The sequence below is a fragment of the Colletotrichum orchidophilum genome (genome assembly GCF_001831195.1).
Source record: "Colletotrichum orchidophilum strain IMI 309357 chromosome Unknown Scaffold_33.1, whole genome shotgun sequence".
NCBI classification, from domain to species: domain Eukaryota; kingdom Fungi; phylum Ascomycota; class Sordariomycetes; order Glomerellales; family Glomerellaceae; genus Colletotrichum; species Colletotrichum orchidophilum.
Window position 1 is genome coordinate 104,630 of NW_019172989.1, and position 20,974 is coordinate 125,603.

The 20,974-nt window shown below is 54.6% G+C and overlaps 10 protein-coding genes across 10 annotated transcripts; 3 read left to right on the forward strand and 7 right to left on the reverse strand.

Annotated features, from left to right (window-relative positions):
* Positions 1 to 50: 50 nt before the first annotated feature.
* Positions 51 to 1,664, forward strand: CORC01_04890 (uncharacterized protein; the record flags this gene model as incomplete). The annotated part of the gene is made up of 1 exon (XM_022616537.1): positions 51 to 1,664. One exon carries the CDS (start codon positions 51 to 53, stop codon positions 1,662 to 1,664), a length of 1,614 nt encoding a protein of 537 aa, XP_022476899.1.
* Positions 1,665 to 2,205: 541 nt separating this feature from the next.
* On the reverse strand, positions 2,206 to 3,682 carry CORC01_04891 (uncharacterized protein; the record flags this gene model as incomplete). The annotated part of the gene is made up of 2 exons (XM_022616538.1): positions 2,206 to 3,505; positions 3,591 to 3,682. The coding sequence occupies 2 exons, from the start codon at positions 3,680 to 3,682 to the stop codon at positions 2,206 to 2,208; spliced, it is 1,392 nt and encodes a 463-aa protein (XP_022476900.1).
* Positions 3,683 to 5,252: 1,570 nt separating this feature from the next.
* CORC01_04892 (uncharacterized protein) lies at positions 5,253 to 7,493 on the forward strand (the record flags this gene model as incomplete). The annotated part of the gene is made up of 4 exons (XM_022616539.1): positions 5,253 to 5,271; positions 5,325 to 5,361; positions 5,418 to 5,699; positions 5,753 to 7,493. 4 exons carry the CDS (start codon positions 5,253 to 5,255, stop codon positions 7,491 to 7,493), a joined length of 2,079 nt encoding a protein of 692 aa, XP_022476901.1.
* Positions 7,494 to 7,956: 463 nt separating this feature from the next.
* On the reverse strand, positions 7,957 to 9,817 carry CORC01_04893 (rab protein geranylgeranyltransferase component A; the record flags this gene model as incomplete). Its single annotated transcript, XM_022616540.1, has 3 exons — positions 7,957 to 8,297; positions 8,502 to 9,631; positions 9,744 to 9,817. The coding sequence occupies 3 exons, from the start codon at positions 9,815 to 9,817 to the stop codon at positions 7,957 to 7,959; spliced, it is 1,545 nt and encodes a 514-aa protein (XP_022476902.1).
* Positions 9,818 to 10,551: 734 nt separating this feature from the next.
* CORC01_04894 (uncharacterized protein) lies at positions 10,552 to 11,189 on the reverse strand (the record flags this gene model as incomplete). The annotated part of the gene is made up of 2 exons (XM_022616541.1): positions 10,552 to 10,778; positions 10,868 to 11,189. 2 exons carry the CDS (start codon positions 11,187 to 11,189, stop codon positions 10,552 to 10,554), a joined length of 549 nt encoding a protein of 182 aa, XP_022476903.1.
* A 364-nt stretch (positions 11,190 to 11,553) lies between these two features.
* CORC01_04895 (exosome complex exonuclease RRP43) lies at positions 11,554 to 12,579 on the reverse strand (the record flags this gene model as incomplete). The annotated part of the gene is made up of 1 exon (XM_022616542.1): positions 11,554 to 12,579. The coding sequence occupies one exon, from the start codon at positions 12,577 to 12,579 to the stop codon at positions 11,554 to 11,556; it is 1,026 nt and encodes a 341-aa protein (XP_022476904.1).
* Positions 12,580 to 12,997: 418 nt separating this feature from the next.
* Positions 12,998 to 14,114, reverse strand: CORC01_04896 (uncharacterized protein; the record flags this gene model as incomplete). Its single annotated transcript, XM_022616543.1, has 2 exons — positions 12,998 to 13,805; positions 13,867 to 14,114. 2 exons carry the CDS (start codon positions 14,112 to 14,114, stop codon positions 12,998 to 13,000), a joined length of 1,056 nt encoding a protein of 351 aa, XP_022476905.1.
* Positions 14,115 to 16,330: 2,216 nt separating this feature from the next.
* CORC01_04897 (proline rich protein 5MeD) lies at positions 16,331 to 17,001 on the reverse strand (the record flags this gene model as incomplete). Its single annotated transcript, XM_022616544.1, has 2 exons — positions 16,331 to 16,843; positions 16,933 to 17,001. 2 exons carry the CDS (start codon positions 16,999 to 17,001, stop codon positions 16,331 to 16,333), a joined length of 582 nt encoding a protein of 193 aa, XP_022476906.1.
* A 62-nt stretch (positions 17,002 to 17,063) lies between these two features.
* On the forward strand, positions 17,064 to 19,154 carry CORC01_04898 (uncharacterized protein; the record flags this gene model as incomplete). Its single annotated transcript, XM_022616545.1, has 2 exons — positions 17,064 to 17,894; positions 18,090 to 19,154. The coding sequence occupies 2 exons, from the start codon at positions 17,064 to 17,066 to the stop codon at positions 19,152 to 19,154; spliced, it is 1,896 nt and encodes a 631-aa protein (XP_022476907.1).
* Positions 19,155 to 19,364: 210 nt separating this feature from the next.
* CORC01_04899 (proline rich protein 5MeD) lies at positions 19,365 to 20,943 on the reverse strand (the record flags this gene model as incomplete). The annotated part of the gene is made up of 5 exons (XM_022616546.1): positions 19,365 to 19,625; positions 19,713 to 19,940; positions 20,327 to 20,579; positions 20,758 to 20,832; positions 20,933 to 20,943. The coding sequence occupies 5 exons, from the start codon at positions 20,941 to 20,943 to the stop codon at positions 19,365 to 19,367; spliced, it is 828 nt and encodes a 275-aa protein (XP_022476908.1).
* Positions 20,944 to 20,974: the final 31 nt, after the last annotated feature.

The following is a 20,974-nucleotide window of genomic DNA, read 5'->3' on the forward strand; positions in this document are numbered from 1 at the left end:
GAAATCGCACCGAGACAGCAAAAGAGAGAAGAGAGTCTCCATACCCGGCGATGGCGACACAAGGTCCACCGGGCGACTCCCGCCCCATTACCCCGACGCCCTCACAACTCCCGCCCGTCCCCGCGTCGCCAGTCTACTCCCTCGCCTCGACCGCGAACCCCCTCTCCTCCTACCACCTGCCCCTCCCGCCGCCCCCGCAGCCCGTCCACGCCGTCCTCACCAAATCCGACCTCGAGTCCTCCCAGACGGCCTACACCGACCTCATCCAGACCGCAAAGGCCTACCGCATCGCCCTCGCCTCCCTCTCCACCGCCGCCTCCGCCTTTGGCTCCGCCCTCGAGTCCTGCGCAAGGCTAAAAGAAGCCCGCGCCGAGTCCCTCTCGGGCGGCGTAAACGGCCTCTCGGGCGGCGGCGGCGGCGGCCTTCTCTCCGCCAGCTTCACCGCCGGCGGGCCAAAGGGCTCCTGCACCGCCGACCTGCTCATGTCCGCCTCGGGCGTCCACCACCTTGTCGCGAACCACCAGCAGATCCTCTCCGAGACGGTCTACCGCGACTTTGAGGTGCCCCTTCTCCACGAGCTCGATAAATGGCGGCAGCGCGTCGACGACGAGGAGGAGGCCTACGTGCGCGAGGTGAAGGCCCGCAACGCCGAGATCAGGAAGCTGGAGAAGGAAGGGCTGAAGCTGCACAAGCAGCGCAGGCGGGACGTTGGCAAATTCAGGGCGCACCTGGTGGACCTGACGACCAAGCTGGACGGGCTGACGTCGCTGCACGGGGAGCACGCCCGGACGCTGCTGCGGGAGAGCCAGGACACCAGCGGGCGGATCCTCGAGACGTCGTGTAGTCTCGTCCGCGCCGAGGTGGACATTTTCGAGTCGCTGGCGCGCAAAGGGTGGAGCGGCGGCGGGCTGGACGAGCTGTTGGAAAAGGGGGCGGATCTTTTCGCGAGCGACGAGGTCGGGGACCATTCGGGGCTCGGTAGCATCATTGGCGGCGGCGGCGGCGGCGGTAACGGTGGTGCCGGTGCCGGTGGCGGATCGGCCGAGACGGCGAAGCTGTTTAGCATCCTCCCGCCCAAGAGCATCCTCGCGGACGCGGCGTCGGATATGACGAGGCGGGGGGGCCACGCGCGGGGCGATAGTCTCCTGAGCGACCCGGATCGGTACCAGAGTCTTGCGGCGGCCGCGGGGGCGTCGCCTGGTTTTGGCGGGGACGACAATGATGGCGATAGTATCTTTTCCGAGACGAATTTCAACCGGCCCCGGGGCGTGAGGCCGTTTTCGCCCCAGCCTATTCGGCGGCACGCTACCGACGTCACGTTTGATAGTCTGGGGGTCGGGTTGAGTGAGGAGTCGAGGGGCGAGGAAGATAAGAGCGCCGAAGAGGAGGAGAGGCGGCATGATGTGCTCAAGGAGGAGGAGGAGGGCGAGGTTGAGACTCCGAACGAGCAGGCGAATTGGGGCGACGAGCCGGCTGACGACAAGAGTCCTATCACAGAAGAAGAACAAGAAGATGGTGCGGCGGCATTTGTAGGAGGAGGGGAAGGAGGAGGAGGAGCCGCCGTCGTGGAGGAAGCTGAGGGAGACGCGGCGGACATTGCAAATGGGTCGGAGGAGAGGGGACGACCGGGGAGGCGGTGGAGTGTAAACGAAGAGGACGCGTAGAACCCTTTTTTTTTTCGTTTGGGTGTTTTTTTCTGTCTCGGTTTTGATGGTGGCGACGAAAGTCATGATTATTCTTGTTATACCCATTTAGAGGCGTTGTTCTACTACTACCTGATGGATGGATTGAGGGGGGACGCCCCCCCTTCTCCTCCTTCCTTTGGCGCTATGCATAGATACATGTTTGGTCTTGTTTTAACAATTCGTTCTGTACAGGAGATCATGCTATCTACATCCTGTGATTGATATCGATTCTTCGTTCCTTTTGAAGCCTCCGCGTCTCGAACGACAATTGTTGGCTTTCGATATTGGTCCCCTGACCAATACGACTGCTTCTGCTTTCGCCAGTCTACGGAAAATAAAGCAAGGTACTGGAGTTATGCGCGTGGTATTTCGTATACAACATGAAACTTTTCTTTTTGCCTGCCTTTCCCTTTTCCAAACGCCGTCCTTCGCCACCGTCCGGTAAAACCCCAAGTCACTTTATGCAAATTCTCATCGTGGCCCCCTCTCCCCCTGCTTTCGTCGTCTCCGGTTCTCCCTCTTAGTCGTCCTTGTCGGCACTCATAATCTCGCCACCAAAGAGCCCAAAGGTTGCGTCCAGCCAGCAAATGACCTTCCAGTATAAGCTGGCGCGGTTCCAGTCAAAGTCGCCGGTGTCGGTGCGCGGCACCTCGTTGCCAATCATGGAGCCGCTGAACCACTTTAGAAAGGGCACCATGTTGACGAGCCTCTGCGTGTAGCTTTGCTGCGGCAGCAACGCCTGCTCGGCAGGGAGGAGTCTAGCCTTGCGCGCGGTGGGGATGCGCCGGCAGAAGAGGCTGTCTTCGGCGGTAGCGGTGGTCAGCAATGTCGGTTGCTGATCGGCTGTGACCGTCGCGGACGAGTTTGTCGCGTTGGAGAATGTGGCTGTCTCGATGGTGTTGGAGGACGTGAGGGACGTGGGCGGGGAGAGGTCGCTCATGGAGCGGGTATTGGGGAGGGCGAAGGGGTTGCCGCTGGGCTTGCTCGATGCCGCAGTGCGGTGTTTGCTGCGCGGCGTCCTGTGAGTACCGAAGCTGCCGGCGGGAACGGACTGCGACCGGCCGAGATCGTCATGGCTGGGCACGAGGGAGTCGACATCCGGGATGGGCTCGTCGCGGGCGGGTGGAAGGCCGTGGTAGGGCTCTGCGTAGACGAGGTAGCCCAGCACGCGCTGGGGGCTGGCGTAGACGGCGGCGTCGGCAGCGTCGGCGGACTCGAAGGTGACCTTGATCCAGTGCTCGCCGCCGTCGGCGCGGTTGACTTTTGCGCGCTCCTCAACAGTAAGACCCCTGCGGCGGGTGAAGGCCGGATCACGGAGCTCCGACTTGTAGCGGCGCTGCTCGAGGGGTGGTTCGCGGGGGTAGTCCTCGCAGATGAGGCCGGCGAGCTGTTCATAATGGGAGATTGCGGCGTACTGTTGCGATGGGGAGCGGTAGCCGCGCAGGACGATTTCGGTAGGGACATGGCGGGTGACGCGGGGTTCGGCGGCGGCGGCGGGTGTGTCGTCGGCTGCGGATGCGAGGAGAGGTGGCTGTGAGAGGCCCGAGGTCTTGCGCTGGGGTGCGGCGCCCGCGCCCGCGGCCGAAGAAGGATTCGTTGCGCCGCCTCCCGGTGTTGACGAGGCAGCGAGGTTGGAGTTGGAGTTTGTGGCTTGGGACGAGATCCAGTCGCCAAAGATCTTGTCGGCGGCTGCTACTGTCGGGTTTTCGCGGCGGCCGGCGGGGGTTCCCGTCCGCGAACGGGAGCGTCGTGTCGATTTGCCAAAAGAGCCTGTCTCTGCGACACCGCGGCGGTTACGGGCGCCGGGAAGGCCTTCTTGTCTGAGAGTGGGAAGCGCGTGTTAGCGGCATGTCATTGCGCGTGGCATTGAGCTTGAAGTCGCGTGTAGTTGGGCTTTAAACGTACTGTGGGAAAACCATGGCGTAGGGTCGTTTGATACCGTCGTCGCCGATGTAAAGCTCCTCGTCGGGAACATTGTGAAGGATAAGGGGCGCCATCGCGTCGTCGGTATTAAAAGGATACTGCCTCGTCGAGTAACAGGGCCTAGCTGTCCCAAAGGCGGCGGTAAGGTACGGCGGGAGCTTCGACGTTCTTCGAAGCAGGCAAACACACACAATCGCACTGTATATCGGAAGCAGAGAGATAAAGGAGATGGGAAAATGACTGTGTGGTGGCCGCCGAGGTGCTGTTGTGCCTTTACCGCTGAGAGACAAAGAAAGTGCCTTGCTAAGGTCGACTTCACTTGGTCCGTGGTGATGATTTTCCAATGCGAAAAGGCACCCCGGCCCTGGCCCAGCAACGGCGGATTATCCGCCTGCCGACCTCCGGCGTATGCTTTGCTTGGGGCAGGGGTCTGTGCCCGTCTAGCACATCAGATCCGACAAGCCTGAGTACGATGCTTATGTCATCTTGCTATTCATTTATGACTTCAACCATTGCTCCCACGGAGGCCTCGCCTAAAGCGACATTAGAAAGAGGACTCCATCTAAACTTAGGACCAGGTAAATAAATTGGACGTTCAAACGTCACTGCATCGATGAATGCTGATCAAAATAATGACGGAGCTTGGTAGGTCCAATCTAGCCATTGGAGTCTTCACATAAGTTTCTAGAAGAACCTCGTCTTCATCTTTGATCTTGCTCGTTGATACTCCTTGCAAGTTTCTAAGCGAGATATTATCCTGGGCGAAGCTAGTCATAATCTGCAACTTCAAAGGCCTGACCTCTACGGTGCTGAAGAGAAGAGCCTTCCTTGAGTCCCAAGGTATTATAGGTTTCTCTTCAGCTTCGAACATCTCTCCTCAATTGATTATTCTGAAGTTGGATCACCTTATCCTTGATCTTACTCTTCTAGTTGTTGATGCCATTAATTTCTCAGGATCGCATAGCCAACAATAACGCTTATAGAGCGAATGAGCTTTAAGCTGAATCATTTCATCTTTTTGATGCGCTTCTTAGCATCTCGGGCATGCCCATTGCTATCTTCCAAAGATGCTTAAGTAAAAAGAAATCATTGACGATGCGGACAGACTGTCAGAAGTTGAAACAACGATTACAGTAGCAGCCCTAATTCTCAGTACTAAGTTTCAAGTGATGACAAAGTAAAGTATTCGGAAATTTCCTCATAGAAAACGTGAACTCCATAGTGATCGAGCGAGCACCTGTTGGACGTTCGGGAAAGACCATCCGGGATAATACCGGTGGTAAGTCTGAGGTTCGTGATGCATTCAGATGTGAACTTTAATTCCTACTTTACCTCTTTCATTGTTGTGTAAGACAAGGCAGGTGCACATCGGTCAAGGTGCAGAAGTTGGAAACTCCAGGAATGGCAGGAACATTTGGGCAAGCGCGAGGAAATGAACCCTCAACATGGAAGGCACCTTCCTACCTCATTCACGCGTCACACCTGTAATGCTATCCGTTGCTCCTTCTCGTTTCTTCCACTCTCACCCAGTTACTTCTACCTCAACACCACAAATTACACGCCCAACCTCCTGCTTTCCGCCAAGTCTAGTCTCAAAACTCGAAAATCGCCTCGACGGCGTTGATCTCTTGTGTAGAATTCGCCATGTTCTACAGCCACGAGAGTTGGTTCTTTCTTTCCCAGGCCGTACCACCGTAATATCTAACTACAGAGCAGTCCTCACCAGCCACCAGTTCGGCGTCGCGACAATCTGGTAAGTAAAAGTCTCTCCTGGGCAAAGATGCCTCAATACTTACTTCCTGCCTTCAGGGTCGTTGCCACCATTGGTCCTCGTGGCGGCGGCACGCAAAAAAAAGTGTCGCGTCGGGCTATCGAAGATGTTGATATTCGGAAGGCCTGTGAAAAGATCATTCAGCCGGGAGCGCCCATCTCCCTCCGTTTGCAGAGCAACCTTCTTTATGGCGTCTCCCGTGTCTACTCGTCGCAGTGTAAATACATGCTTACCGACACAGAGAAGATCCAGACGACGATGAAGACCTTTCTCAGACTCATCGCCAACAACGAGACTGATCCCAAGGCTGGAAGAGCGAGGTTGTTTCACCGAGCACCACCATGCAAATCAATACGTTTGCTGACATTCGCAGGCGTGAGCAAATCACTTTGGGCGACGACCCAGGCTTCTTTCCTACTAGCATTATGCCCTTTTTCACCATTGACGAGGACGGCAATCCCTGCTTCGTTCCTAGAAGTCAACATTCGTCAGGATGCAAGCCAAACAAGTCGCAGTCGCAACTCAGTCCGTTTCCCGATCCTGTTGACTTCTTGGACGACAGCGGCCACGGTAATTCGCCGTTCCATCTCGACTTCTCCCAGTCGCCAGAAGTCCCCGATTTCCGCTTGCCTTCCCCCTTCGCGCAAAGATCCGCGCAGAAGACGCTCCTTCCTCGGTCGAGGGACGATATGGAACTCGACATGAACGTAAACCCGTTCGGAGCTCTGGACGATTTCGACAATTTTGGTGGCGTGGAGCTTGCCATTGACGAAAACGGCGCAGTGATCCTGGACGAAGACGAGCTCGAGTTACCTGAGCTTGCAGGGATCGACATGGATATGGCCGACGTCCCACTTCAGCAAGATCAGGTCGTGGACGAGGACCAAGATGCTGTCAATGTCCTGAATACCGACGCCCTGGCCGCCATTCCAGTCGGCAGCGATCCTCTTCCCCTCTTGAGTGATGCACCGCTCGCCCCGGAACCTCCCCTCGGAGTCCAGAGTGATCAAGCAGCCGCCACCTCCAAGAGGCGTCGCCGCATTTTGAAGCTAGACAACGGCACGCAAATTTCCCGTTTAGTTCTCAAATCCTGGCAGGAGGATTACCTCCAAAACGAAGAAAGGGCGATCAAGAAGCGCAAGAGCAATGCCAGCCAAGCAAAAAAGAATGCTTACTTCTTTACTTTGGGAATGGGCATTGGAGGCGTGGGTATCTACGGTGCTGATTTCCCCTTGGCCGAGATGTTCGCCGGCGACGGTCTTCGCGATGTCATTTACGGCCCGCCCGCCGAAGGAGAGCTCAACGTCCAGACACCTTCCTCCAAAGGTCGTCGAAGACGAGCAGATGAGGCCTTCGGTGAGGGCAGTGGTGGTCATAGGGAGCGAAACGTCCGTCCCAGGGTCAACGAGACACCACAGCAGGGCCGCTCGATGGACGATAACACCGGATTCGACATGGCATTCGGAGACGATTCGCTCCCCGAGATGGGCATGGAGGCCGGCCAGCCAATGAATGAGAATCCGTCGTCCTCTATGATGCCCTGGGCCCACACCCCTTCGGCGGGTAGAGGCTCTTCGGTCGCCAGCCACAGCGCTCAGCGGCATGAACACGGTAGTCGTCGCAAGTCGGCCAGCATTCGCGGAAGCAGCATGCTTCCTTTTGAGCCCCTCCATGATGCGCAGCACACGAGCGACTTTGACGCTATCCCCTTCGACATATCTCTTTCGCAGGGCTTGGCACCTGAGAGCCCTCATCCAGCCGGAATCCTGATCGACGCTCAGGAGGAAGGAGGGGACGACTCTCAGTGGATGCGATCGATGCTCGACTCCGCAAGCGGGGAGTTTCTGCAATGGACCGAGGAGGAAGCCAAGAAGATGGGCCAGATCAAGGAGGGAGATCCAAAGAAGGGCCGTCGATGGGTCGAGTTCGAGGAGCTCATTGAGCCCACGAAGCAGAACCACATCGTCGCGGCCCAGGCATTTTACCATATTCTCTCACTGGCGACCAAGGATGCGATTGCGGTTGAGCAACATGTCGCGGGCTTGCAACCCTTCGGACGGATTCGAATTGGAGTGGATATGACGGCGCACTTCAACAACAGTGAGGAGGAATGATTGAAAGGCGCATTTGACGATCGATTTCTTTCCGCGGCATGGGTGTCGAATGCTGCAAATCGTTTGGGAGTAAAAACGGGGGAATTTCGCTTGCTTTGACAAATTTGGTTCGGGAAGGGAGGCTTCTTTCCATTTTCTGCGTCTTTGATTTTCAACTTTGCGATGCGACGTATTTGTTTTACGGATGAGGATGCGGGTGATTTTCCCCGAAAGGTCGTTGAAACAAGCGGTTTCTGCTCAAAGATGGGAGGCACCTAGAATCTTCTGCGACCAAGGTACCAGTGGATCGGATGGAAAATTTGGGAACTCAGAATTGCTATCTCAGGGGATGGGATCACGTATGGGCCAAAGACTTGCTAGACATCACAGACATTAGCCAATATTGAAAATGAAAAAAGTACTTGATTTCAGACAGCGGAATCATCGAGGTTCATTACTACGTGCACACATGGTAAAAGTTAGACTACTCGTAGACATCCTCCTCATCGCCGACGCCTTCCCGATCTTCAAACTTCATGTACACAATGTCAGGGTCCTCAGCTGCAGAGCCCACGACTTTCGTCCAGGCTTCTTTTACTGGCCCTAGAGCCGTGTCGCTAAAGGCGAGATCGAGCGGCAGGCTGGGAAGGACGTCTGATGCATCCGCGGAGACTGACGAAGCCGCTCCGGCCTGTTCGTACGTGACCTTGTAGATTGCCTGTGGTTGGTCATCGCCGTTGCCGAGGGCAGAAAGCAAAGACGCCAAAGCCTTTTCCAAGGCTTCGGTTGAGGTGGATGTCTTTGGAGTGACGAGGTAGAGAACGCCTAAACAGTGACCAAGTTAGTCATGTGACAAAACAAACAAGACATTTGCTGGTCGAAGTGTAAAGGAGTTGTGTACAATCAGTTCCACAGAAGTTTACGTCAAAGCAAAGCTCAGGCAATGTAGATAAGTTTTTTTTCTGAAATCATCATGTGTACAAGGGAGGGCTTGTGGTAGGAAGGCAGGAGAAATGACTGTAGACTTACTCTGACCGGTTGGACACTCCCCAGTCTCGCTCGAGTGAGCAAAGACGTATATGGGGAATGATGATGCCACGTCCAGGATGGAGTTGGCCGGGAATGCAATGACTGCCACAGCAGGTGTGGGTGATCCTTCGACGACAGCCTCAAACAGAGGCGACAGCGGCGAGTTGACAATGGCAATCAACCTGCTGACGCGCTGGCTATCAGACGCGACTTCTTCCGCGCCGCGGATCAACGTCCTGGATTTCACCGTGACGTTGCTGGTCAAGTCGACCTCGAAGCGGGCGCCGTCTCCCTGGGCGTCGTCAAGCTGGCGCGTGGCTTTTACACCCGTGCCTAGCATGTAGACTGCGCCGCCTACGGCACACGCGCGGCAACCCACTTGTGCGATCTCGGAGAGGCCACCCCATTTGGGATACACGGCGGCAAAGCCTGGTCCGAAGGCGCCCATGGAGGATATGTGCCTATGGATAGCTGCCAAGCCGTCCTTGGTTGTGACCTTGCCGTCTAAACTCAGGGTCAGTGTGACGACGTAGGTCTGCAGTGCGGCATCGAGCTTGAAGTCAGATGACAGAAACTCCGAAAGAGGCTTGTCGGCATGCGGAGCCCACGCGGCCCGGTTCTCATCCGAGTCGTAGTCGAAGACGAACTTGAGAAACTTCATCAGCGACCGCTTCGCCCTTGCGGGGATCGCGGTCGTGGAGAAGACGGCCTCGCGGGTAGAGGGGATCGGCACGATGCTGGGTTTTTCATCCTCGGGCCCGCCGCTGGCGGCTGGTGGAGTGTAGATGAAGAAGGAGCCGACGGCGAGGAACTCGACCTGTCGGAACGCGCGCGAGGACACGAGCTGCTTCACGAGCTCTGAGCGGGTGTGTATGATTTGCGGCGCGAGGGCGAGGGAATAGGCTCTCGGGAAAGAGAGAGGAGGTCCAGAACCCGTCGCTACCTCTGGCTTGCTCACGATCGCCGGCGTGAAAACGCGCGAGGACCGGGCTGCATCGTCGGCGGCGGCGGCGGCGGCGTTCGCAGCAGCCCACTCTTCAATTTCCTGCAGACTGAAGGCGGCTTCGGGGCCGCCGTAGTATTCGTTTGGGTCGAGGTGCAGAATTTGCTTTCCTGACCGCGAGAGGGCTCTTCACGGCCGGACGAGACTGCGTCAGTCAGATCGAGGCTTTCTCAAGAAACAACGATACCGAAAGACGACGACTAGGCTGGGACACAGAAGCCAGGAAGAAGAGAGCTTACAAGGCTAGCAGCGACTGCTGCAGGCCAGTGCCGTGGAGTATGACATCCCACGTCTGCTCGGCCAGCGATTCCATGGTGTAGGAAGGGAATAGGTCGAGGGACAGCGACGTAGGAAAATTTGCATAGAAGTTGAGAGCTGATGGTGGAAAAAGGCGGAAGATTGACGATGGGGGTCCATGGTGGGGAAAACGGAGGCTGAGATGTGCGAGAATTACTGCGGGCACTGTCTTGCGGCACTGTAACCGCTTCGCCTAAAATTTCATCAGAGGGCAAGCGCGACTTCCTTCTTTTTTCCCTTCCTTCACCATCCGCTCGGTAACCAAGCCGCGAGTCGCATTCAGTAGATTCGCGGTTCATGAGGGCCTTTCATTAGGCTTCCTCGGCGCCGGGCGGTAGAAGGAATTTCCCTAGTATCTACTGCCTTGGAATAACGTCTGAAAAGGTGGCTCGAATTGTGGAATACATATCTTCACCGCGGCACGCTCATTGTGTGTCTGGTTAGACTTTGCTCGATTTTTTTGGGGGACGATTTAGCCCTGTTTTTTTTTTTTGCTAAGTTGATTCTATGAAGCGAAGCAACTGAACCAGATCGTCGTCCATTCCTGCTGATGGATTTTTCTGGCTCCTAGCGAAACCTGTCATGAATTGTTCCTGATTCTCGTAGTCATCCTTCCTGCACCATACCATCACGAGACAGCTAAGCTAAGACCTGGCAAGAACAAGCCAACCTATCTCCCCGAAAGCAACGGCGTCGATCAGCTCTTGTGATATCATAGTCATGTCTCATTAGCGTGTTGCCGCGTGGCCGTTAGTTGTCGGAAGAGCTCTCCTCCGCGCTCTTGGAAGCCTCGGACTGGGCCTCGACGACCATGGCGACATGCTTGCCATTGACGCAACCCTTGCTGAAACCCTTCTCGGCGTTGCAGCAGCTCATGATGCGCAGCGCGTGCGGGTTGGACGTGAACTCCTCGGTCGCCTTGTCAAGGTCCTCGAACCAGACGTGGTCATCCTTCTCGCACTCGAGAAGCCAGTGGCCTGTCGCGTTGGAAGGATCGTAAGCATGTTCTTCTTCATATCAAATAGAACAGGGCAGACCAGGGAATCTTTGGGTTGAACCAACTTACCGGGATGAGAGAAGCACGACTTGCTCAGGTTCTCCTTCTCAATGTACGGCTTCTCGCAGAGCTTGCACATCTTGATGGTGCGCTTGACCGTCTTGGGGACCGCCTGGTTGGAGCCCTGAGAGGCCTCGGACGAGGCGCGGGTGGACTGGCGACGGGTGCGGCGGTTGGTGGCGGCCTCGGTGGCCGTCTTCTTCTTGTCGTCGAGGTAGTCGAGGACGCTCTCGACGTGGTCGCGGGTGGTGGCATGGCCACAGACGGCGACGAGGACCTGGGAGAGTTCCTCCTTCGAGGCCTCCTGAAGGCGATTCTGAAGGTCTGCCATGGCTGGATGATGATGCTCGAGTTTTCTGGAGAAAAATTTCCAGAAAGTTGTGATCTTCTTTTTTTCTCCTTCAGTGAAGCTGATTGTGGAAGGTGATGTGAAGGATGAGGCCTGGCAGCTTCAGAAGATCGTCCTAGAAAAGATAATGGGAGTTGATGGGCTCATGTAGGTATGCGCTTTCATCTTCACCCTGGCCGCACCAAAGGCGGGCTGGTGGATGAAAGGCGGTGGTTCATCAAAGCTCACGATAGGGAAGCCGTTTGCCACCCTGGACGGCAGGGCATAACCTGAGGATATGAGGAAACAGCTCTTTTCTCCAAACGTTTTTGGATTCTTCTCTTCCTTTTGGTGGGTATCATTATCTTCATGCCATGGCCTTATAAAACTGCTCCCATCTCTGCTCCGCAACGCCCACAAACTCCCGTATGAGCTGCGGTTGGAGCACCGTTCCTCCGTGCTTCGATATCGCCAGAACCTTAGTCTCTCCATTACTTCGGTCCACCACTGCCGTCACCTCTTCGTCACACAAACTCTCTTCCAATCTGTCCGGGTCGACCAGAGTCCAGAACTTGCCGTCAGTGGGGCGGTCCGTCGTCTCTTTTCCTGTGAAGACGCCAGCTGTGCAGGCGATAGGGAACCCGTGTAGCGTCAGGGGTTTGGGGCTCTCTCGGGAGCAGATGACCATCTCGCGGTCGGCATCCCATCGTGCGACGGGGATCGTTGTGTCGCGCAGGGCGGCCAGGATAGCGGCCCAGGCAATGTCGAAGGGGTTGCCGTCGAAAGAGATAAAGAAGATGTCAATGTACAAAACCCAATACGCCATGACGACCTTTTCGCCCTCTGACTTCTCCTCGTCATCGTTCATCTTGTCGTCGCCGTCATCGTCCTCCGCTTCGGCGTTCTCGGCAGGGCGAGTGTGCCATATCCTCAGATTCTCCGGGTCGACTAGGTTGGAGGAGTGCAGCAGCGAGTAGACCCTCGTGCTCAAGGTCTGGGCGAGTGTGGTGGGAGGTACGCCGGGGAGGAACTGCGGTGCGCAGCCGGTGGCGAGCTCGATGTTGGGGACGAGCAAGTCGTAGTCCTTTAGCTCCGAGCTGGGCTTTGCGTCGTCGAGGTTCGCGGCGGTGCGGAAGTTGGGGATGTCGGAGGCGAGTAAGGTCTCGGAACGGACGCCGCAGATGACGGTAGTGTCACCCGTACGAACCACGGCGCTTCCGTTCGCGTGTGTCAAGCTGGAAATGTTGACGTTGGGGATTCGAGCTTCATTGGGTGCGCGGCCGTTGCTTCTGGCTGCATTGGCGGGTGCGGGAGGCTGGAGGTTTGCGAGAAGGAAGGGGTGAGGGGAGAGCTTGGCGAACGTGTCGCGAGGGAGACCCTTAGAGGTAGCCATTGTCATGAGGTATATTTTTCCAAAGGGACAACGGTAGATCCTCTGAATTGAGGCCCAAACGATATGATCTTCAACTTGTCTGAGGTGGGATGAAGTGAGAGCTGGAAATTTTGAGTGGAGTCGGAGGTCGGCGTCAGTGGCTCCGGTGGGGTTCAAGCCACCCGGCGCGGCTACTCAAGGTCTTCCAGCTCTATCCAGGTCATAGCACATTGCCCACCCCACCACCAGCTGCAGCTTCGGTGACTCCGAACCAACAGCTCAAGCGATTGACCGCGTTCGTACTTCACAGAGGCGCTTTTTGCAATTGGAATTGGTAAATGGTATGATTCTTCTATTATTTGCTTACTTTCATCGTCATACGCATCATTACCTTTGCCAATCGACTCAAAACCAAGGCCATCCACCCACAAATCATCACTCACAGCAAAGCCAGAGCGCTCCCAACCGTGACGTTCACGCCGAGAGTCAGGTTTCCCAACACCGACCCGCTCAACCAGTTACCGATGTAACCATTCACGTCCTCGGGCTTCTCCCACATGGCCCAGTGGCTTCCATTCACTACACCCCTGGACAAGCTGTCAAAGTACGTCTCCATCCCCGTCGACAAGATCGGAGGCAATGCCGAGTCCAGCGAGCCGCCGATGTACAGCGCAGGCTGTGCGTACTTAGCCGTGTATGCCGTGGCGTTGCAAGGCAAGAGTGCCAGCTCGTCCTTCCAGTTGAGCTCTCCGGTGCGATACCAGTCTAGCGTTCTGTTGAAAGGGTCGCTGCCGGCGTAGTTGTCCACGTAAAAGTCGAGCTCCTCCTTGCTCAGCAGCGGCGTGTTCTCTGTGACGCCGTCGAGCAGGTCAAGATCAAACCCCCTGCCACTGGAGTTGAAGGCCGACGCGCCGCTGGGCAGCCTGACGCCGTAGATGGTGTTGAGGATCTGCCGCACACGGGTGGCGTTCTGGACGCTGCCGAGGCCGATGTAGTCCTGGACGGCGTCGGTGCGGAACTGCAACTGGTAGTGCAGCGTGGGGAGCGCGATTGCCTGGTCGACGTAGGCTAACCGCGGGGGCGCGTAGGGCGTGCTGATGACGAAGAAGGCCGACACCAGCTCTGGGTGCCAGAGGGCTGCGCGGTAGACGACCGCTGCGCCCCAGTCGTGTCCGCCGAGGATGATGCGCGACAGGCCGAGGTGGCTGGCGAGGGCGGCAATGTCGTCTGAGGCGCGCTTGAATGTGCTGGCCGAGTTGGTCAGTCTTCGCAAGATTTTCCTCAAAGGGACTGGAGCAAGAAACATACTAGAAGTTGACGTCGTCGGGCGCGTCAGTCCCTCCGTAACCCATCATGTCCGGGGCGATGACCCTGAGGCCCTTGGACAGGAGGTAGGGAATCTGGTTACGCCATCCCAGTGACATATCGGGCCATCCGTGGATGAGGAAGATTGTGCCCACTGCCTTTCCAGCCGGCTCGGCGTGAATATAGTTGTACTTGACGCCATTGACTGTGGCCGTCTGGTACTCAAACCCAAACTTGGTGACGGCGCCCATCTTGACCAGGTTGAAAAGAACGAATGTCGAAAAAAAATGTGAATGCAGTCGGCAATAGCACCACGGAGAGAGAAGGAGAAAAGGGCGAGGAATCACCGCCGACTATGTAGTTCTTCGCGGTCTCATCCCGAGCCTCGGCTGCCGGCGGTGGAACGGTCAATCGCGGTGGAGACCCCATGTAAATCTCCTCCGGGTCCTACCCAATTTGAACGGCAAACCCCTTTTTCCCTCCTCTTTTGGCATCTCGGCGATTTTCCCACTGCTGAGTGGAGTGGAAACAGGCAAACAATACTATATATGGCGTGACATCCGATGACCCCGGACGATATAAGTTTTATTGTTATGACAGACTTTCAACCATCGGGCAAATTCTGAGGATGGAGAAAAACAACCCACGGTGCGGAAGTGGCGACGCCAGAGTTCCTATTGTCCCATGGTTGTGTACCTGATCCAGGTCTGATCTAATGCAGCAAGGGTCAACTTTCAACTTTCACAGTCTTCTCATCGCTGAAAAAGCCATTTTAGCCAATTTAAGGCGGGCCGGGATCCCCTGTAATGAGTAAATGCTGATAGAACACAGCCATCTAGTGCCAAATTTATGCCAAGTTTAGCATGGGTCTTGACTCGTCCAAACACTCGAGGCTCGCGCGGCCAAGTTGAAGCTTAACTCATGCGGGTCTATGATATAGCCCTGAAGTCTATGTTGGCGGCTAGAAACCGCGGAACCAAGGGACTATTTGCATCCAAGATCTAAGTAGTCTTGTTAGAAGTCCGCGTAACTGCTTGTTACGCTAGACCCACCCAATCGATTAGGCCAAGGTTGAGTTCTACCCAGTCACAAATGTGGCACAAGATCTATAATTAGTTATTCGCAATCATTATAAGATGAAAAAAAAAAAAAACACTTGGATGTGGAGCATATAGAGCTTTTGGAATAGCCATTTCAAGTACCCTTTCCAAACAAGGGGAAAAAAATAACCTCGAGGACCTGTTGTACGACGGTTGCTACGTGCTGGTTATTTTATCGCGACAGTCTTAGTTACGAGCCGAGGCTGCCCCGCCTTTGGCTTCTTGCTTCTTTGCGTTGCTGTCAGAGACCCATCGGAGCTCTTTGAATGATTGGATGCATCTCTTCATGTCTTTGGTCGAATAGTCTTGGCTGCGTGGCTGCATGATGATTGGTCATGCTCCTGAACTAGATGGTTTCAGCACGTAGACTATGTTCTCGGGCTTTCTTATAAGAATTTGCAGAGAAGTATAAACTTACAAGGATGAAGCTTAGAAGGCGTGAATTCATGCCATCCTTGCTGCCCAGTACCGGCTCGGAATTAGCACGAAGAACGAATCTTGGCCTTCAGCGATATCACACAGCACTGGCTCATACAAGTTGCCAACTATTGCTTTGGATTGCGGAAGTCCGGCCCTCTCTGTGACAACAAAGGGCTTATTCTGTTGACACAATTCGACTTTCTCAGCCCGTCCCTTTATATTTATTTCTACTACCATCATGATCTTTGTTACGAGCTTAGCTCATGTGACCATTGTTCGCGTTCAGACCGAACAGTGTACAGGTTGTAATCAACCTGAAAGTCAGGGACTTGCAATTGCGTCCCTTTGGTTTCTAGGTTGTGCCATATGGCTTGCTTGGGCAGGCGTGCTGGTCGCTGCGCACTGTCTGCCCTGTACGCGGGCCACTGCTGTTACAACTGTCCGCCCGGAACATCTCACGGTCTTACCGGGAGTGTCTAGTAATGGTTCGTAAGTCGCCTCTACAACCATGGCCTGATCGACGCCCGAGGGCAATAACTTCATAACGTGGACAGAAGAATGCCCACAAGCCGGATTACAAGTGTCAAATCCTCTCTTGGCTATTTAAGTAAAGACTATTATAACGCCGATAACAACGACGCAGTGAAATATGTAGCTATTCTATGTCCCTTTCCTGAATAGTAAACCCGTTGATCAAAATGGTTAAAGCGAGCTCCCTCATTACTTTTCACTATATCCAATCGACTTTCAAGCTGATGTTAGATTTAAATTGATACTATGGATTGAAATATGGAAGGTATCTGTATATAAAACCTCATTCTCAATACCTTCAATACATAAGGTATTTGAAACAGAAACGAAAGAAAACTCGGGTCGTTGCCGGAGACTCGATGAGGCTACACGCAATGTGGAAACAAAAATACTACGCTCCCAGAATGCGGCCGCGCTTAGCTGCCGACAACAATTGCACCGGAATCTAAACATCTTGCGCCATCATTTCGGCTGCTCACTGGTGCATCCTTCAATCTCAGCGGACTTGAAGAGCCGTCGACCGCAATACGCCAAATCTGACCCGTTCCATTCTCGACGGCAAACAGGAATCCATCCGTGGTCGCGTAGCTGGCACCCCAAAAAGGCGTTGTGCTCGTACTTGCTCCCGTAAGATTACCGAGGTTACGAACCAGCGTGAATGCCTTGGTCGCCCGGCTCCAGCGCAGCAGATAGGCGTTTTGACCGCTCACGCCGACGGACCAAAGATCACCGCCTCCGACGCCCGGTACGACTGTCCAGTCACCGATGGTGTAGCCGCCAGTACCGCTGAGCTTGCCACTGCTGACGAGCCCGCCGTAATTTGCCGTGCCGGGATTGAAGTTGTACTGATAGTAGTCGAGGCCGCCTGTAGAAATCCAATACTGGCCAGCCTCGTCGATGTCGCCCGAGTTGAAGAGGCCAGTCGTGAGCTTGCTGACCGTAGCGACATAGGTCCCAGTGCCGTTGGCAAGGATACGGATGATGCGGAAGTCGGTGGCGGCCTCGTTCTGAGAAACACCGTAAAGGTAGTCTTCTCTCGCGTTGTAGCCCAAGGCGTTGATGTTGCGTGTCGAGTCCCCGCCAACATTGTCGGCGATTTGCGTTCGCTCACCGGTGGCCAGATTCAGGGAGAAGAGCGTCAGGGACTGAATGAGGAAACCAGTCGTGGGGCAAGAGAATGCGGGGCCTTGCGTGGCTGAGGCCACGACTCTGGTGGACGTCGAAGACGTGCTGGTGCTACTGCTGCTCGAGCTGGATGAGCTACTTGTTGACGTAGTAGTACGGGTAGAAGATGAGCTCGAGCTTAAACTTGAGCTTGAAGTTGAGCTCGAAGTCGATGTTGAGGTACTGCTAGGCCGTGACGTAGATGATGATAAGCTTGAAGAAGATGAGCTTGACAATGTGGAGGAGAAAGTAGAACTGGTTGTTGTGCTTGTCGTCGCCGTCGTCGTGGATGAGGAAGTGCTACTCGAGCTCGAGCTCGTTGAAGCTAGCGTATTTGCCTGGACACTGACACTACTCGATGGAAAAGAGCTGCTTGACGTAGATGAAGACGTAGAAGACGACGTCCTCGTCAGCGTGGCGAATGTAGAACCGCTCGACGACGCCACGAGCGTGTTGGGCACTGCGATGACAGATGAGCTTGAAGAGGAGCCTGAGGAGGAGCTTGAAGATGAACTAGAGGACGATGAAGAGATCGCGGTTGTGCTCAAGGAAGAGCTGCTAGATGTCGACGAAAGTGAAGACGAGGTTGAAGTCCTCGTGGCCGATGTCGATGAAGTCGTAGGAGCGCTGCTTGTAGTTGAAGCCAAGCTTGCGGGATTGACGGTGACGCTCGGAGATGTTGTGCTCGAGAGGATACTGCTCGAGCTACTGGTACTCGTAGATATACTACTGCTCGTCGCGCTGGTGCTGCCACTAGTGCTTGTTGTCGAGGCAGTCAAGCTAGCGGGGTTAACTGTGATAGCAGTAGACGAGGGCGTGGAGATACTGGGAATACTGCTTGTAGTAGAACTGCTGGGTGTAGGAGTGGAGCTAATTGAGGAGCTACTTGAGGAGCTACTTGAGGAGCTACTTGAGGAGCTACTTGAAGAACTGGTAGAAGAGCTGCTTGGAGAAGCGGCACTAGACGTCGAGCTTCTACTTGTCGAGGTGCTTGCTGAGATACTGGTTGAGGAGCTCGTCGTTGATAGGAGAGTAGCTGCATTGACTGTTGCACTCGAAGAAGAGGAAGAAGAGCTGGGAGTAGAACTACTAGAGAGTTGGCCCGCACTAGTGCTGCTAACCGTGGAGATCAGGCTCGAAGAGCTGAAAGCAGTAGGAGACGCTGAGCTGATGCTTGTAGATGAACTACTAGTTGTAGACACTAGGGAGGCTGCATCAACTGTCGGGCTTGAAGAAGAAGAAGAAGAGCTAGTCAAGGAGCTGCTTGAGAATCTGCTTGTCGAAGTGCTGCTAGTGGTGGAGATTGAACTTGATGAGCTGACTGTAGTGCTTGAAGACGAGCTGATGGAAGAGCTACCACTTATTGTGGGGGTAGTGTTTGAAGTTAGAGTAGCTGCATTGACTGTTGAACTTGAAGACGAAGAAATAGTGACAAGTGAGGAGCTGCTCGGAGAACTGCTTGACGAGCTACTCGGTGCACTCGACGATGAGCTGGAAGTCGTTCTCGAAGACGAACTGGCCGAAATACTGCTTGCAGACGTGCTGCTGCTTGTTGACAGAAGAGTGGCCGCATTGACTGTTGGGCTGGTAGAAGACGTACTGGAGGGGATATTGCCAGTGGTCAAGCCGCTAGAAGTAGAGCCAAAAGTGGTTGAGGTGACTGTTGAGCTGGAAGATGACGAGGAACCGCCGGCGGAACTACTCGAAGATGACGCGGTCGTACTGCTGCTCGTGGGAAGCAACGTGGCAGCGTTGGCCGTTGGACTGACTGACGATGAGGTGCTTGAGATGGTCGAGGAGGAGCTGCTGGTTGTTGAAGTACTGCTGGATGTAGAAGCAGATGTGGCAGGGCTAGCAGAGGTGCTTGTAGATGATGAACTGCTCGAGGAGGCGATGGAAGTCGTAGAGACCAAGGTAGCGGGGTTGACAGACACGCTAGCAGAGGATGAGCCGACAGATGACGGACTGATTGAAGAGCTACTTGAAGAAGACGAAGTTTGTGTAGCGGAAAGATTGGTTGCTGAGCTGGATGAAGTTGTGACTGCACTAGAAACGCTAGATGAACTCGAGCCCTGACCCACCAAGGTGCTACTTGATGTTGGAAGTAAGGTAGCAGGATTCGCAGTTGGGCTTGGGGAAAAGGGTCCAGTTGATGAGCTACTTGATGAGGTCTGTGCTGGCGATGCGCTCGCAGCCGTCGATGAACTCTGACTTGTGCTGGAAAGGCTTGTAGAAGAAGTCAAGGACAAGCTGGTACTAGAGCTCAAAGTCGACGTCAAAGAAACACTAGAGGTAGTTGGTAGCAAGCTGGCCTGGTCGATCGTAAGGCTTGATGATGTCGGCGTAGGCGAGGCATTTGTAGTCGTCGATGAGCTTGAACTCTGAATTGGGCTGAAAAGACTCGAGGAAGAGAGCGCGCTCAAGCTGGTACTTGGGCCCGAAGTCGACAGAGAAGAAGAAGGAGTGATAGTTGGCAGCAATGTGGCCTGGTAGATCATGGTACTTGATGATGCGGGAGAGCTGCTCGGTGAGGAACTTGAGGTTATGCTTGGGACGCTTGCGGTCGTGGAGGTCTTGGAAACACCAATTGAGCTTGAACTAGATGGCTCGGTTGTGCTTGAAGCTGCTACTGACGAAGTAGTCAATGGTGTTGACAGCAAAGTTGTGGGATTGATAGTCGGGCTCAATGAAGAAGAGCTGCTTGAAGAAGAAGTGCTCAAAGAAGTGCTGGAAGAGCTGCTGGAGGACTCGCTTGAAAGACTGCTTGAGCTGGCACTGGAAGACTGGCTGGAAGTGTTGAGCACTGTCGATAGAGATTCTGATGTGGAAGTTGATGACAAGCTTTCTGAGCTGGACGATGCACTAGAGATACTGGAAGACATGCTTGAGAAGCTGCTTGAACCTCCACTAGAAGACTGACCCAAAGACGCGCCCGAAGACAAGCTATTTGTAGCTTCAGAAGTGCTAAGCGAAGTCGACAAAGACTGTGACGCTGAGGCCGACGATGGGGATTCTGAGCTAGACGAGGAGCTCGTCGAAGAGGTACTCGTGCTTGGCAGCAAAGTGTTGGGCTCAGCGGAATCGGTCGTACTTGATGTCGTAGCGCTAGGGCTAGTGGGAGACGCGCTTGAAGGAGTTTCAGAAACCGGAGGAATTGAGGGGGTCAAGGACGATGAACTTGATGGAGGAATAACTGATGTCGAACTTGAAGTTGACAGTGCCGTAGTCGGAGTCGTCTCAACATATACCGTGCCTGGCTGTTCATCTTGTGGCTGAACAATGCTAATCGTGGTCGCTCCGCCGTTCAAAATATTTGTTCCGCTGTACGGGCGGGTGACAGTCACAAACTGTGCCCGCCTTCCGATGACAATTGTACCAGCTTGAGTACCGCTTGGACCAAATGAAGCAATGATCGTCGAGTCTGGCGAGTCTGATGCTGTGAGGAAGATGGTTGTGTAAACAAAGGTGACCGAAGGATCAGTTGCAGGTTTGGAGACCGAGCTGGAAGAAAACGGAGGAGAAAATGTGGAGGAAGTTGTCGACGAAAAGCTCGAAGTACTAGACAGTTCTGAAGTAGGCGGCAATGTTGCTTGATTGACTGCTGAAGTCGGAGATGTAGGGGAAGTAATTGAATTGAAAGATGATTCGGATGAGCTTGAGGGAGCGACATCTGGCGCACTTGAGAAGGAAGACAATGACGAAGTTGTCGATGTCAAGGAGCTTGAGTCCCCGGAGATACTTGTCGACGACAGTCCTAAAGTGGGCAGTAGTGTTGCTTGATCGACTGATGGACTTGAAGTCGTAGAAGACATATACGAGCTGGAGAATATTTCAGACGAGGCTGAGGGAGTGACTTCTGGTTCATTTGAAGAGAAAGATAGTGATGAAGATGTTAA